Below are 12,507 nucleotides of genomic sequence, written 5' to 3'. Positions count from 1 at the left end.
ATCTCGTAAAATGAAAAAGTTTTTCATACAATGCCATGCCTTTAATCGTTCAGTTTGTATGACAGCTATATGCTATAGTGGTCCGATCTCAACAATTTTTTTGGAGATTATACCTTCGTCTAAGATAATGATCCAAATCAAATTTCGTTAAAATATCTCATGAAATAAAAAAGTTTTTCATACAAGTACATGCCTTTAACCGTTCAGTTTGCATGGCAGCTATATGCTATAGTGGTCCGATCTGAATAAATTCTTCGGCAAATATACCATTGTCTAAGATAATACTTCGGGCCAAGTTCTGTGGAAATATCTCATGAAATAAAAAAGTTTCCCATACAAAGCCTTGCTTTTAACCGTTCAGTTTGTAAGGCAGCTATATGCTATAGTAGTCCGATTTAAATAATTTCTACATATATTGTGTTGTTTCCTTAGATAATAAGATGTGATGAATTTCGAGAAGATATCTCATCAGATAAAAGACTTTTCTATACAAGGACTTGAGGTTGACCTATCAGTTTGTATGACAGCTATGTGCTATAATGGTCCGATATCGACAATTCCGAGGCTAGTTTGTAGATTTCTGCTCGAAAATCAGTTACAACTTTGTATTTAAAGCTAATAATTCATGCTTAGTCCATCATGCAGCTTCATCTCAAGTAATTTCATATAGATTATGCCATACATTATACTCAAATAAGCCAAAACTCTGTAACTGCAGATGAAATCCGTATAACCTGCATGTAATTAGTGCTTGCAACACATTCATTGCATAATTTACAACTTCATTTGCACATTTGTGTAATTATTATATCGGTGGCATTATGTGCAAATAAAAATGTAATTAATTTTTCTTTATGACAACAACAAAATGAAGTGAAAAAGGCATTGAGATTGACTAAGAAGTATATACACACACTTATATGAGTGCGCATGTGACTCGAAGGCTACCAAAAGTAATGTGAAGCAGCAGCTTTTTCGGCATGTTACACACATACTGACATAAGTATATACATACATACATACATATTATAACTTGCACAGATTTTACGAGGAGTCAAAATATTTCCGACGCCACCGCAAACAGTCCTTTACAACACCCAAACACCCGCCTTGTGATGCAGCAGCTGGCAGTGCGTTGGAGTAAGACAGCGGCGGCAGCAACAACAGCGGCGGCGGCAACGCACCATTAGATGGCATCATTAAGGATGCTTTTCATGGTCATTATTTTGTTGCAACAGCTGTGGCCAAAATATCCCAGAGCCAGCAAAAAATGCTTACCGACATACCACAGTGATGCCAGAATGCAGCTTTACGCCACTATTTTCGTATAATAATTGTTGTAATGTGTATAAAAATATATGCTATATACATATTTGTATACGTATATTTTGATATTGATAGAGCAGCCAGAGCTACAAAGTTTAGCTCACATATTCAAGTTAGTAAAAAGGCAACGCCGGAGACCCTATACACGTGTATTCAAATGATCAGCCTGCCGAGCTGAGTCGATTAAAGCATTTCCGTCTGTCTGTCCGTCTGTATATCGACGAGAAATTTTGCATACGTCTTTTTCGCACCAAAAAGCTGCTCATTTGTCGGAACCGTTGATATCGGGCAACTATAGCATATAGCTGCCATACAAACCGATCTACCAAAATCCAGTTCTTGTATGGAAAACTTTGTTATTAGACGAGATATCTTCACGAAATTTGGCATAGATTATTTCTTGAAGCAATGCTACAATCTCCGAAGAAATTGTTTGGATCGGAAGACTATAACATATAACTGCCATACAAACTGAACGATCAAATGCACGACCTTGTATGGAAAACTTTTTTATTTGTAGAGATATCTTCATCAAATTCAGTGTGAATTATTTTCAAAGGCAACATTATAATCTCTGAAGGAATTGTTCAGACCGGCTGACTATAGCATATAGCTACCATACAAACTGATCAATCAAGCTCATGTCCTTGTATCGAAAACTTTTTTACTCGACAAGATATCTTTACGAAATTTGGCATGGATTTTCGTCGGAGATATCCCTACAATCTTCGAACATATTGTTCAGAGCGCATCACTATAACATATAGCATACATATAATTAAGTTAATTTTATACCCTTTTGTTCCATAAAAACGCACCTGTGAAGGGTCCAATCGCTTTGGTGCGACAGATGTTAGTGTTGTTATTGTATATTCTAACTTCAATTGCTTTTTTGTTGACAGTCCATAATTCACTTCTCGGCTGGTTGCCCCTTTTCTTGAAATATCACAACTTACATCTCGTCTGTTGGTCTCTAGCTATTTATTTAAGTGTGCTTTCTGTCTCAAAGTGATATGAAGGTATGTTTTATTGTTGTTGACCACTTTTATACAGTCGTGTACGTGATTTTCTTCGACTTTTTCCAAATGCGTAAGCCAGATCTAAGATACAGACGTTTCTTTAAGGTATTCGTGAACCTTGCTTGTAAGCATGCAATATATACTGAATATTGCAATCAAGAGATCTCGAAACAAGTCTTCTTCATAAGTTAATCGGCGAGCAATCCAAGAAGTTTAATTTTTCTCCATTAACTATCTTCTTCTGCGAAACGGAAAAAATAGAGCAAAAAATAAGAGTTCACAGAAATCTCCATTAGAGTCTTCTTCCTCAGTTAAATTGTCACTAATCCATTGAAGTGAAGATTGATATGGGTTCCCTTAAACAGCGTCTGATGTTCACAAAACAATTTTTCTCAACTATCTAACTTCTTCTGCAACAATGCCATAAACGGAAAAAAGCAAGAATTTGCACAAATCTATGGAATTTAAGAATGCTGCAGGATCTCTGATCTACACAGGACAATTTTTCTGATCTATCTATTTTCTTCTTCGAAACAACAGATACCAAAGACAAACCACAAAGCCAGAATTGTACACAATAAGTAACGACGAGATTAGCACTACATTTCTCTATGCTCAGAACATTACTAAAGTAGACAGGAAACCCAATTATTAGTCTGTAAAGTAGTGAGAGCTTTCTTTATGCTCAGAACATTACTAAAGTAGACAGGAAACCCAATCCTTAGTCTGTAAAGTAGTGAGAGCTTTACTTTGGGAGGAAGATCCAATTATAAGTCTGAAAAATTGTGAAGGTAGAACGACGCTTCTTGAAGAGGTCTACTTTGTCACGAAGATCGAGTTAGTAGTCTGAAAAAATCGAAGGTTGGGCTATACTTATGGGAGAGCTTTACTTTGAGAAAAAGATCTAATTAGTAATCTGGAGATTGGACCATACTTATTGAAGCGCTTTACTCTGGTTGAAAATCCAAGTTAGGGGACTATAAAATGCTTTAAAGGCTTCACAAGCTGTTTGAGCGACCTCGCCTTGAAAACATTCCCCTCCTGCTTTAAAAAAAAGCACCAAGCAAAGCTTGCCACAGAAATTTTAAAAACTCGAAAAGTAATTAACCGTAGCATTGTAACCACATCACAACAGGCAACAGCTGTCGGCCATAAACTCGCAAGCCAGCCAAGGGCCGACAAAAGCAAACGCCGAATCTCAGATGGAAGTGGCAGTGGCAGAGTGGCACTGAAGCGGCTGGCTAATGATGCAAGGGCAGTGAATTGTCTGGCGCAAAAGTGTGTTAATGACCGCCAAAAGCCAGCAGTAGCCAGCAGTAAAGCGACTAGCAAAACAAAAGCTGCCAACACGACACGATACGGCATGAATGTAAGAGCCACATTGAGCACAGGATGAACGGAAAAAAAGTTGGTTGGGTCCATTGCTCGTGCTTTGCTAAGCAAATTATGTCGTCAACGCTGTCATTCGAAGCGCTCAATGAGCTCGAAAATGTGCTGCATACAAGGCTGCTGCTTGAGTTACTGTTTTGCGAGCTCATTGTGGCGGCCACAGACAAAAACATGATGCACATCTATGTATATGCATACCTAATGACGCACACACATACATACCGACCGACTGAATGAGGAAATAAGAAATGCTATATGAAGGCAAACCCGATTTTTGGCGCTCAGCCTACTTGCGCCTTGCAGTCACACGCACCTCTATGTACGTATGTATTGCTGGCAACATATGTTGCATGCCACACTATTAAGCAAGTCAGTGATTTTTGTGCCGCTGCTTGCTTACATGCTTCGGCTTGCAAACTGTAGCATCACTTGCCGCACCAAATTCGTTAGTCATGGTTTTGAGCCAAGCCCACACTCTAACGCACGCCCTCGCACTCTGCCGCATACCACGTGCCGCCTTCAGCACTCACATCCACCCACTTCTTGTAGCGCCTGCCGTGCGTTTGGTGCTTTATTTTCTCTTAATTGAGGGTTAACCGGCGTTGATGATGCTGCTTATGGGGTGGCGACTATGCCTGCCACAAGGCCAACTGTGTGCCACTTGTGCCGCGCTACATGCGTGCTCTAGCTGCTGCTTGGAATTTCTGTGCCGTATTTGGTAAACACTGTTGTCTGTGAACGCCTTAATGCCCACAGCGACTTAATGACTTTACACATGTTACCAACGAGCGACGGCGTCAGGCACGCAACTCAGCCGAGTCATCAACGAGTTTAAGCATTAAAGTTGCAATTTCGCCTGGAAAAAGGTTGAACCGTCACTTAGACGCGCAATAAATGCCAGTAAGACCACTTTTAATTAATTACACACATAGAAAAGTTTAAGTATTTGCCTACCGAGTTTTCTAAAATACTGCTGACCCCTTACACATATGCCGTAATTAAGTGAAAATTAAATGCCAACAACAACACATATACCTTTTTCACCCAACTTTTACTAATTTCTTTTTCTAACCGTTATGCTTGCAGGTTTGGTTCCAGAATCGGCGCACCAAATGGCGCAAGAAGCATGCTGCGGAAATGGCCACCGCCAAGCGGAAACAGGATATTATGGGCGGTGGCGAGCCCGATGGCGACTGCAGCGAGACAATGGACAGCGACAATGAGAGCTTGGACATGGGCGAGAATCCGGCGCAGAGTAAACGTTGTCGCATGGGTGATAATTACCGTTAAATGCGGCAGCGGCGAAGGCTTCCAAGTGTTGCTGCAGCACTTTTGGTAAACAGCACTACGCACTAAAGGCCACTCCACTAATATATAAATAAATTAAATATAACACTGTAATAGTTAATGATAAAACGGTTTGTTAATTTTCCTAACGTTTACTTAACGGCGCCAAATGGTGATAGCAGCAAATCTCTGAGTTTTAAAGCAGTCTTCTGAAGGCTTACTAAGTTAGTCTAACCTAAAATAGTTACAAATGTGAAACAAATCTTTAAAATTATTATTTTTTTAATTTTTAGATTTTTTTATTACATAATTAAGTGTAAATTAGCAGTTTTTAAACAAATTTATAATTTTTATTTTTTTTCTTTTAATTTTTTTTAATATTAAAATTGTTTATTGCATAATTGAGTGCAAATTAGCAGTTTTTAAGCAGATCTTTAATTTTATTTTTTTTTTAAATAACCAAATGCTTAATTTTTGAAGTTTTGAATTTTAAATTTTTTTTTTAAATTTCTAAATTTTTTTAATTCTAATTTTTTTTTTTTAATTTTTAAATTTTTTTAATTCTATTTTTTTTTTAATTCTAATTTTTTTTATTTTTTTTTAATATTATTTTATTATTTTTTTAAATTTATTTTTTTTAATTGTAAAATTGTTTATTGCATAATTAAGTGTAAATTAGCAGTTTTTAAAGTCTTTAATTTTAATATTTTTTTTAATTTTTTTTTTTTAAATTTATTTTTTTTAATTGTAAAATTGTTTATTGCATAATTAAGTGTAAATTAGCAGTTTTTAACCAAATGCTTAATTTTAATTTTTGAATTTTTTTAAATTTTTTTAATTATATTTTTTTTACATCTTTTTTTTAATAACATTTATTTTTATTTTAATGTTTTCTATTACATAATTAAGTCTAAATTAAAAGTTTTTAAGCAAATCTCTGATTTTATTTTTTTCTTTTATTATTTTAATTAATTTTTTAATTTAATTTTTTTTAATTTTTAAATTTTTCCCTTCCATAAATCATTGTAAATAAGCAGTTTTTAAGCAAATTTATAATTTTAAATTTTTTAAATTAATTTTTTAATTTTTTTAAATTTATTTTTTAATTTTATAAATTTTTTTTAATTTTAAAATTTTTCTAGTACATAATTAAGTGTAAATTAGCAGTTTTTAAGCCTTTTTTTGAAATTGTAAATATGTGTGCGTACTCTTAAACTACTTTTTTAATATGTAAATTGTGTATTTGTATAGCAAAATAAAGCATAAATATAATAGCAATTAAAACTTAATTGAGTTGGGAATTAAAACGAAAATAATAAAAATTGAAAAAATTTAATTTTTAAATAAAAAAAAATTAATTTTTAAATTAATAAAATGAAAAATTAAAGAACTTATTTTTTAAATAAAAAAATTAATAAATAAAGAATTTAAATAACTTTAATAAATGGCGGCAATGCAGCTTAGCAATTAGTAAATATTTTAAGGCAAATCATAGGGTTAAACAATGTTACTTTGAGAGAAAATTGCTAACAACGCAGTTTGGCAGTGAGTGCAGCGCTTTTTTTTTCACAAATTTCAATGAATTCCGATATTCAACTACACTAAATAACGGTGCGCGTAAAGCTAAGTGTATGGTGAGAGCAAAGCAGCTTCAGCGAGACTATAATACCCTACACAGGTGCAGTTTTTCTAGCATAAAATGGTGTAAAATGATATTTATTGCGATTTTGCACGGTTTGTTTGTATGGCAGCTATATGCTATAGTGGTCCGATCTGGACAATTTCTTCAAGTGTTGTAGCGTTACTTTGGAGGACAGCATATGCTGAATTTCGTAAATATATCTCGTCAAATAAAAAAGTTTTCCATACAAGCACATGATGCCGATCGTACAGTTTGTATGGCAGCTATATGCTATACTGGTTCGATCTGAATAATTTCTTCGGAAGTGACACTATTCCTTCAAAAAAATATGACACGCCAAATTTCGTGATAACATCTCTTCAACTGAAAAACTTTTCCATATAAACACTTATTGCCCATCGTTCAGTTTGTATGGCATCTATATGCTATAGTGATCCGATATCGGCAGTTCCGACAAATGAGCAGCTTCTTGGCGAACAAAGAACGTGTACAAAATTTCAGTTCAATATCTCAGAAACTGCATCAACAACAACATTCAAAACATTCTGCGCTCTCTCTCCCTCTCATTCTTTTTTAAATATTTTGATTACTTATTATTCCTTATAAGTATGTACGTATATGGCTTTATTTCATCTTTGATAGCTATGCTAAGGAACTTAACTTGTCTTTTATGTAAAATAATACTTAATTAAATTTATGCGTATGTATAACTACTTAAAGTAATTAAAATTTAATCGATATACAAAACTGAAAAATTATGTATTTAATGCGAATACACGTAAATATAAATAAATAAATCAATACACATATACAAATGTGAGCAAATTATTTTATTTCACAAACTTGCTTAGCAAATGTACAATTAGAAGCACGAAATGTGTCTGAAAGTACAGAGAAGAGACGAATTTGTAAAAAGTATCGATATACGCGCCAGAAATCAATGATAGTTGACTTATCGATATAATCAACAGCATGTAATGATAGTCGACTTATCGATATACTCGTATTCAACAAAAAGTAATGATAGTATATTTTCAAGAATTCACTAACATGGTTGAAGAAATTCTTCCTGTGCTTCAACTGAATACATAACAACCCAAGAACTTTAAACTCACAGCTGAACTCAGAATGAGTACTTGGAGTTTCCCAAGTTCCTTGGCATTCCTTACTGGTTAATTTTAATAGTATCTCAACAGTTTAACACCAGACGAACTCAGTGGCAGAATAAGTACAGGTAGTTTCCCAAGGAAATTGAGATCTCTCACTGGTTACTTGATTTAGTCGGTTTTTGCCAAATTTTCCAAAACATAATGATGTATATTATGGACCCAATTCCAGAAAAGTTCGGTCTCCAAAATGTTGATTAGAAAGATCACAACACTGTGCATTTCTGAGGCACTTTAGAGTTTTGAGAGGTTAAAGAAGGCTACTGTCGATTGATTGAGGGAAATGTTGAAAAAACTCTATAGCGGTACTTCGAAATGTCTATGAAGACGTGACTAATGATGAATAGTGGATTTTCACATATCCTCAGCATAGTCACGACCAAATTTTTGACAATTGAAGAGGCGGTTGTTGTATTTGAAAAGCATGTTTTAGAAATACCTCAATCAAGGTGGCAAAAGTGCCTCGGCAATTGGATCAAGCGCAGGCAAAACTGAATATAGAGATCTTAATTTTCCAAAGATAAGACTCTGAAATTGATCACCGATATGAAGAGTTATAATTTAGGTAGAGATATATCTCCATACATATACATACATATATATTACCTTCTAGTAATGCGTTCCTAACAAAAATTTTACAGCGCTCTCGGAACACATAGCTATTTAAACGCACAACATATGTGTACATATGTAAATGTATATTTGTATATTTATCTACCCACGCATTAGTCACTCAGAGCGGAACATGCTCATCGACGATCGGCCTCAATTACCACAAACACGCTAATGGCATGCGTATTGAGATTCCGAGCATTAAACAGTAGTTGGAAGCAATGAAAACATTAGCGGGCGGAAAGAAAAGACACCGGGTCTGAGGTGTTGCCTGCAAACGAGTATTGGCCGTTTCTCGTGCTGATGGCATTAAGCAAATATTTTAAAAAGTAAAAAAAAAAACAAACTAAGCAAAAAAAACTACAAAAACAAATGCGCGCCGTAGCCACCATTAGCATTTTCGGCCATTGTTCAACTTTGAATAATGTCCATCAAATGTGCGCGCTCGCTCGTCAGCGTTAACAACAGGTACCTACAGCGTTGGCATTATGGTAGCGACAGCAAGAATGTATGTATATAAGTAGCATAAGCCCTTTCAGTGGTTTAGTTCAAATCATTAGCCAATAAATTTTCACTAACACCAAAAGACTACGAATTTATAGAAAATTGTTGTTGTTTGCTTTATTTTCTTTGAATAATTATGAAGCTGCCAAAGTAACTTAAGCATTTGCTTACTGACAGCGGCTGACTTTAAGATTGACAAATAATGTACCGTTATGTATTAATATGTATGTATGTACTTGTAAACTTACTAAGACTTGCGTTATAGTGTCAATTTGTTAATACCGAAATTTCGGGACTCCAAAATAATGACTTCGGGATACCGAAATTTTTTCAACTCAAAAATTATATATAGTATAATTTTTTGTGACAATTAAAAAATTGATATTTTTGATTAAATTGCACAGCATAGTTGTACGATTTTATTTCAGGATCCCGAAATTTTTCAGTTCAAAAATGATTTTTTTTTGATGAGATAAAGTAGATTGTACATAAAAATAAAATTCGCTCACTTGCCAAAAATATAATGAATTCGGGATGCCGAAATTTTTTCAACTACAAAAATTAATATTTTTGTTAAAATGAAGTAGGTATGTATAAATAAAATTCCCTCACTAGCCAAAAATTCAGTATTCCAAATATAATGATTTCGGGATCCCGAAATTTTTTAACTAAAATTTTTTTTTTGCTAAGATGAAGTAGATATGTAGTAAGTAAAATTCCTTCAAAATTCGGGATCCAAATAAAATAATTTCGGGATCCCAAAATTGTTTACAATTTTTTTTTTTACTAAAATTAATATTTTTGCTCAAAAGAGGTAGATATGTATAAACAAAATTCCCTCACTAGCCAAAAAATGCTTCTTCAGCTTAGTAGAGCATGCCTTCCTACGTCTTTCACATCACTAAAATTATCTTGAGGCTTTCATTTATACACATTTATTCGAACTTTATTTCTACAACGTTTTTAATTATTTTTGTGTTTTTTTCTGTGTAAAAAAACGCTTTCAAACGACTATGGTGGCACAATAATAAGCGACTTTCAGACCTTTTCACTCTGAGACTTTTGACATAGCTGCCGTTTGACAGGCGTAACCGAACGTCATGCGCATTAATAGTTTGATGATTATGTGTCTTGTTATTATGATTTGATTATTGTTGTTATATCAGTTATTATTGCATGGATACTTGTTGCTGCTGTTGATTATTAAGGTGACTCCAAAGTGTCTGTAGTGACTGGTACCAGAATATTATACATATGTATATACATACATATGCGTACATCTATTGAAAAATTCTTATACAAAGTTATTGTTCAAAATCATATATGCATACATATGTATGTATGTATGTATGTATATGCAGGCATTATAAGTTCATTCATAATTTTCTATAACTTTTCATACATATGTATGTATGTACATATGTATGTATATACCCATACATTCATTCATTCCACATCATTTCATCCATTATGCTCAGCATATTCATTGAACGCCTGTAAACCATTTCATTCATTGCGCTTTGACTTGCCATTCATTCTTTCATTGCCTCACTTGATTGACATTCAATCAATCTTCGGCTGGTGTGCGCGACTTACGCACTCCCTGCTCGCTCAACTGTTTGGGAAATCCCCTTGCATCTTAGCACCTTATTGACTTGACTGTTGCCTTGCTACGCTTTTGTGTTTGTTGTCTTCTAAGGATTAACATACCTTCGGTTGCTTTTGTGTGGCGTTTTTTCTTTAATTTTTGCCTTAATCCTTTTGACTTTACCAAAGCAGATTTCCGGTGTTTAATTGTTGGAACAGGTATTCGGAGGACCTGTAAGTGCTGTGTGTCCGAGGAATTATGCAACTTTGCATTCATATTTAGACTCTATACAAATCTTTTAATTAAAAGAAGATTTTTTCCATACAAGAATTTGATTTGTTGGTCAGTTTGTATGGTAGCCATAAGCTATAGTAGTCCGATTTGAATAATTCTTGCAGAGATCGTGTTGCTCCCTTTGAAAATGTTTTGTGCTAAATTTGGTTCAGATGGCTCTTCATATAAAAAACTTTTCCATACAAGTGCATGTTTTTGAACGTTCAGTTCGTAGGGCAGCTATAAGCTATAGTGGTCCGATTTGAATAATTTCTTCAGAAATTTTATTGTTGCTTTAGAAAATAATTAGTGCCAAATTTCGTTAAGATAGCTCTTCAAATAAAAAAGTTTTCTATACAAGAACATGTTTTTGAACGTGCAATTTGTATGGCAGCTATATGCTATAGTGGTCCGATTTGAATATTTTTTTCAGAAATTTTATTGTTGCTTTAGAAAATAATTAGTGCCAAATTTCGTTAAGATAGCTCTTCAACTAAAAAAGTTTTTCATACAAAAACATGGTTTTGAACGTTCAGTTTGTATGGCAGCTATATCCAATAGTCCTCCGATTTGAATAATTTCTTCAGAGATTGTATAGCTGCCCTAGAAAACATTTCGTGCCAAATTTCGTTAAGATAGCTCTTCAAATAAAAAAGTTTCCCCTACAAGGAATAATTTAGAACGTGTAGTTTATATGGCAACTATACGCTATAGTAGTCCGATCTAGCTCATGAATGCTCATAATTGCCTTTAAAAAATCGAACACATTAAATATCGAGCATGCTCATTCAATTGCAAGTTAAAAGTCATTTAGAAAGCAATTAATCCAATTCTTCAAATTGTCGAGCACGTTGCGTCTGCGCAGTGCACACAAATTCACATACACACATAAATCATATAAGTAAACAAATATAATAGTTGCTCCATGTAAAACCATAACAAATCGCTTATAATGCGCTAAGATCGTGTAATCTTTTCACTATTCGCTTTTTAATTGCGGCGACGTGCTCTTCCAATGATTTTGCACAATTTTCATTTGGTCAACTACACCGTGTAGGCATTAGAGCACATAAATTCTTACAAAATGGATATATGTACATATGTTTGTATTATAGCTAAATAGCGTGTGTGTTTGAAATGTTTTCTAATACGTATTTCCTGTGCTTCCTTCTTCCTGGACACATGCGGCGCAGCAGGACGCCAAGCGGGAGCACATAAACACGTTGTCAGTGCGAGCATGTAATGAACTGGAGAAATGCGCAAAACAAATGAGCTGCTGGCAAACAAATGCAATTCACAGCCGCTTGTAAATCCGTCCGAAAATTGCCAATACTCGCTTTGGCCAGCTGCGTCACTCGCTCGCTCGCCACTCAGCGCAGCTCGACAAAGGTGCCAGTGCTGTGTCAAATGCGTGCGTGCGTGCCTCCCGAGAGATTTGCAGCGCACAATTAGACAATTCTACTAACACCCCCATACATATACATACATAAAAATGCTGTTGAAGTCATTGAAGCCAGAGAAACCCGTGAAGCCATCAATGAGGCTTGTGAACAGTCAGCAAGTCGCTGGTGAGTAGCCAACAATAGAAATTTGCCAAAACTCAGCGTAGCTCATCCTTAGTCCGCTTACCTGTGCATGTGTGTACATATGTGTTGTTGGTTGAGAATTCCAATTAACTGCCGCAAAATGCAGTTCCGATTT

The 12,507-nt window shown here is 34.7% G+C and overlaps 1 protein-coding gene across 1 annotated transcript in view; it reads left to right on the top strand.

The window, feature by feature from the left end:
• The window catches only part of LOC105225971 (homeotic protein Sex combs reduced), a 41,567-nt gene extending 36,289 nt beyond the window's left edge, over positions 1–5,278 (top strand). The window contains exon 4 of the mRNA XM_049457455.1: positions 4,821–5,278. Coding sequence (XP_049313412.1) covers positions 4,821–5,024 — 204 coding nt within the window. The 3' untranslated portion in view covers positions 5,025–5,278. The remainder of the gene's footprint in view (positions 1–4,820) is intronic.
• Positions 5,279–12,507: the final 7,229 nt, after the last annotated feature.

This window comes from Bactrocera dorsalis, chromosome 5 (assembly GCF_023373825.1).
Source record: "Bactrocera dorsalis isolate Fly_Bdor chromosome 5, ASM2337382v1, whole genome shotgun sequence".
NCBI classification, from domain to species: domain Eukaryota; kingdom Metazoa; phylum Arthropoda; class Insecta; order Diptera; family Tephritidae; genus Bactrocera; species Bactrocera dorsalis.
This window is presented reverse-complemented; position numbering and strand designations above follow the sequence as displayed.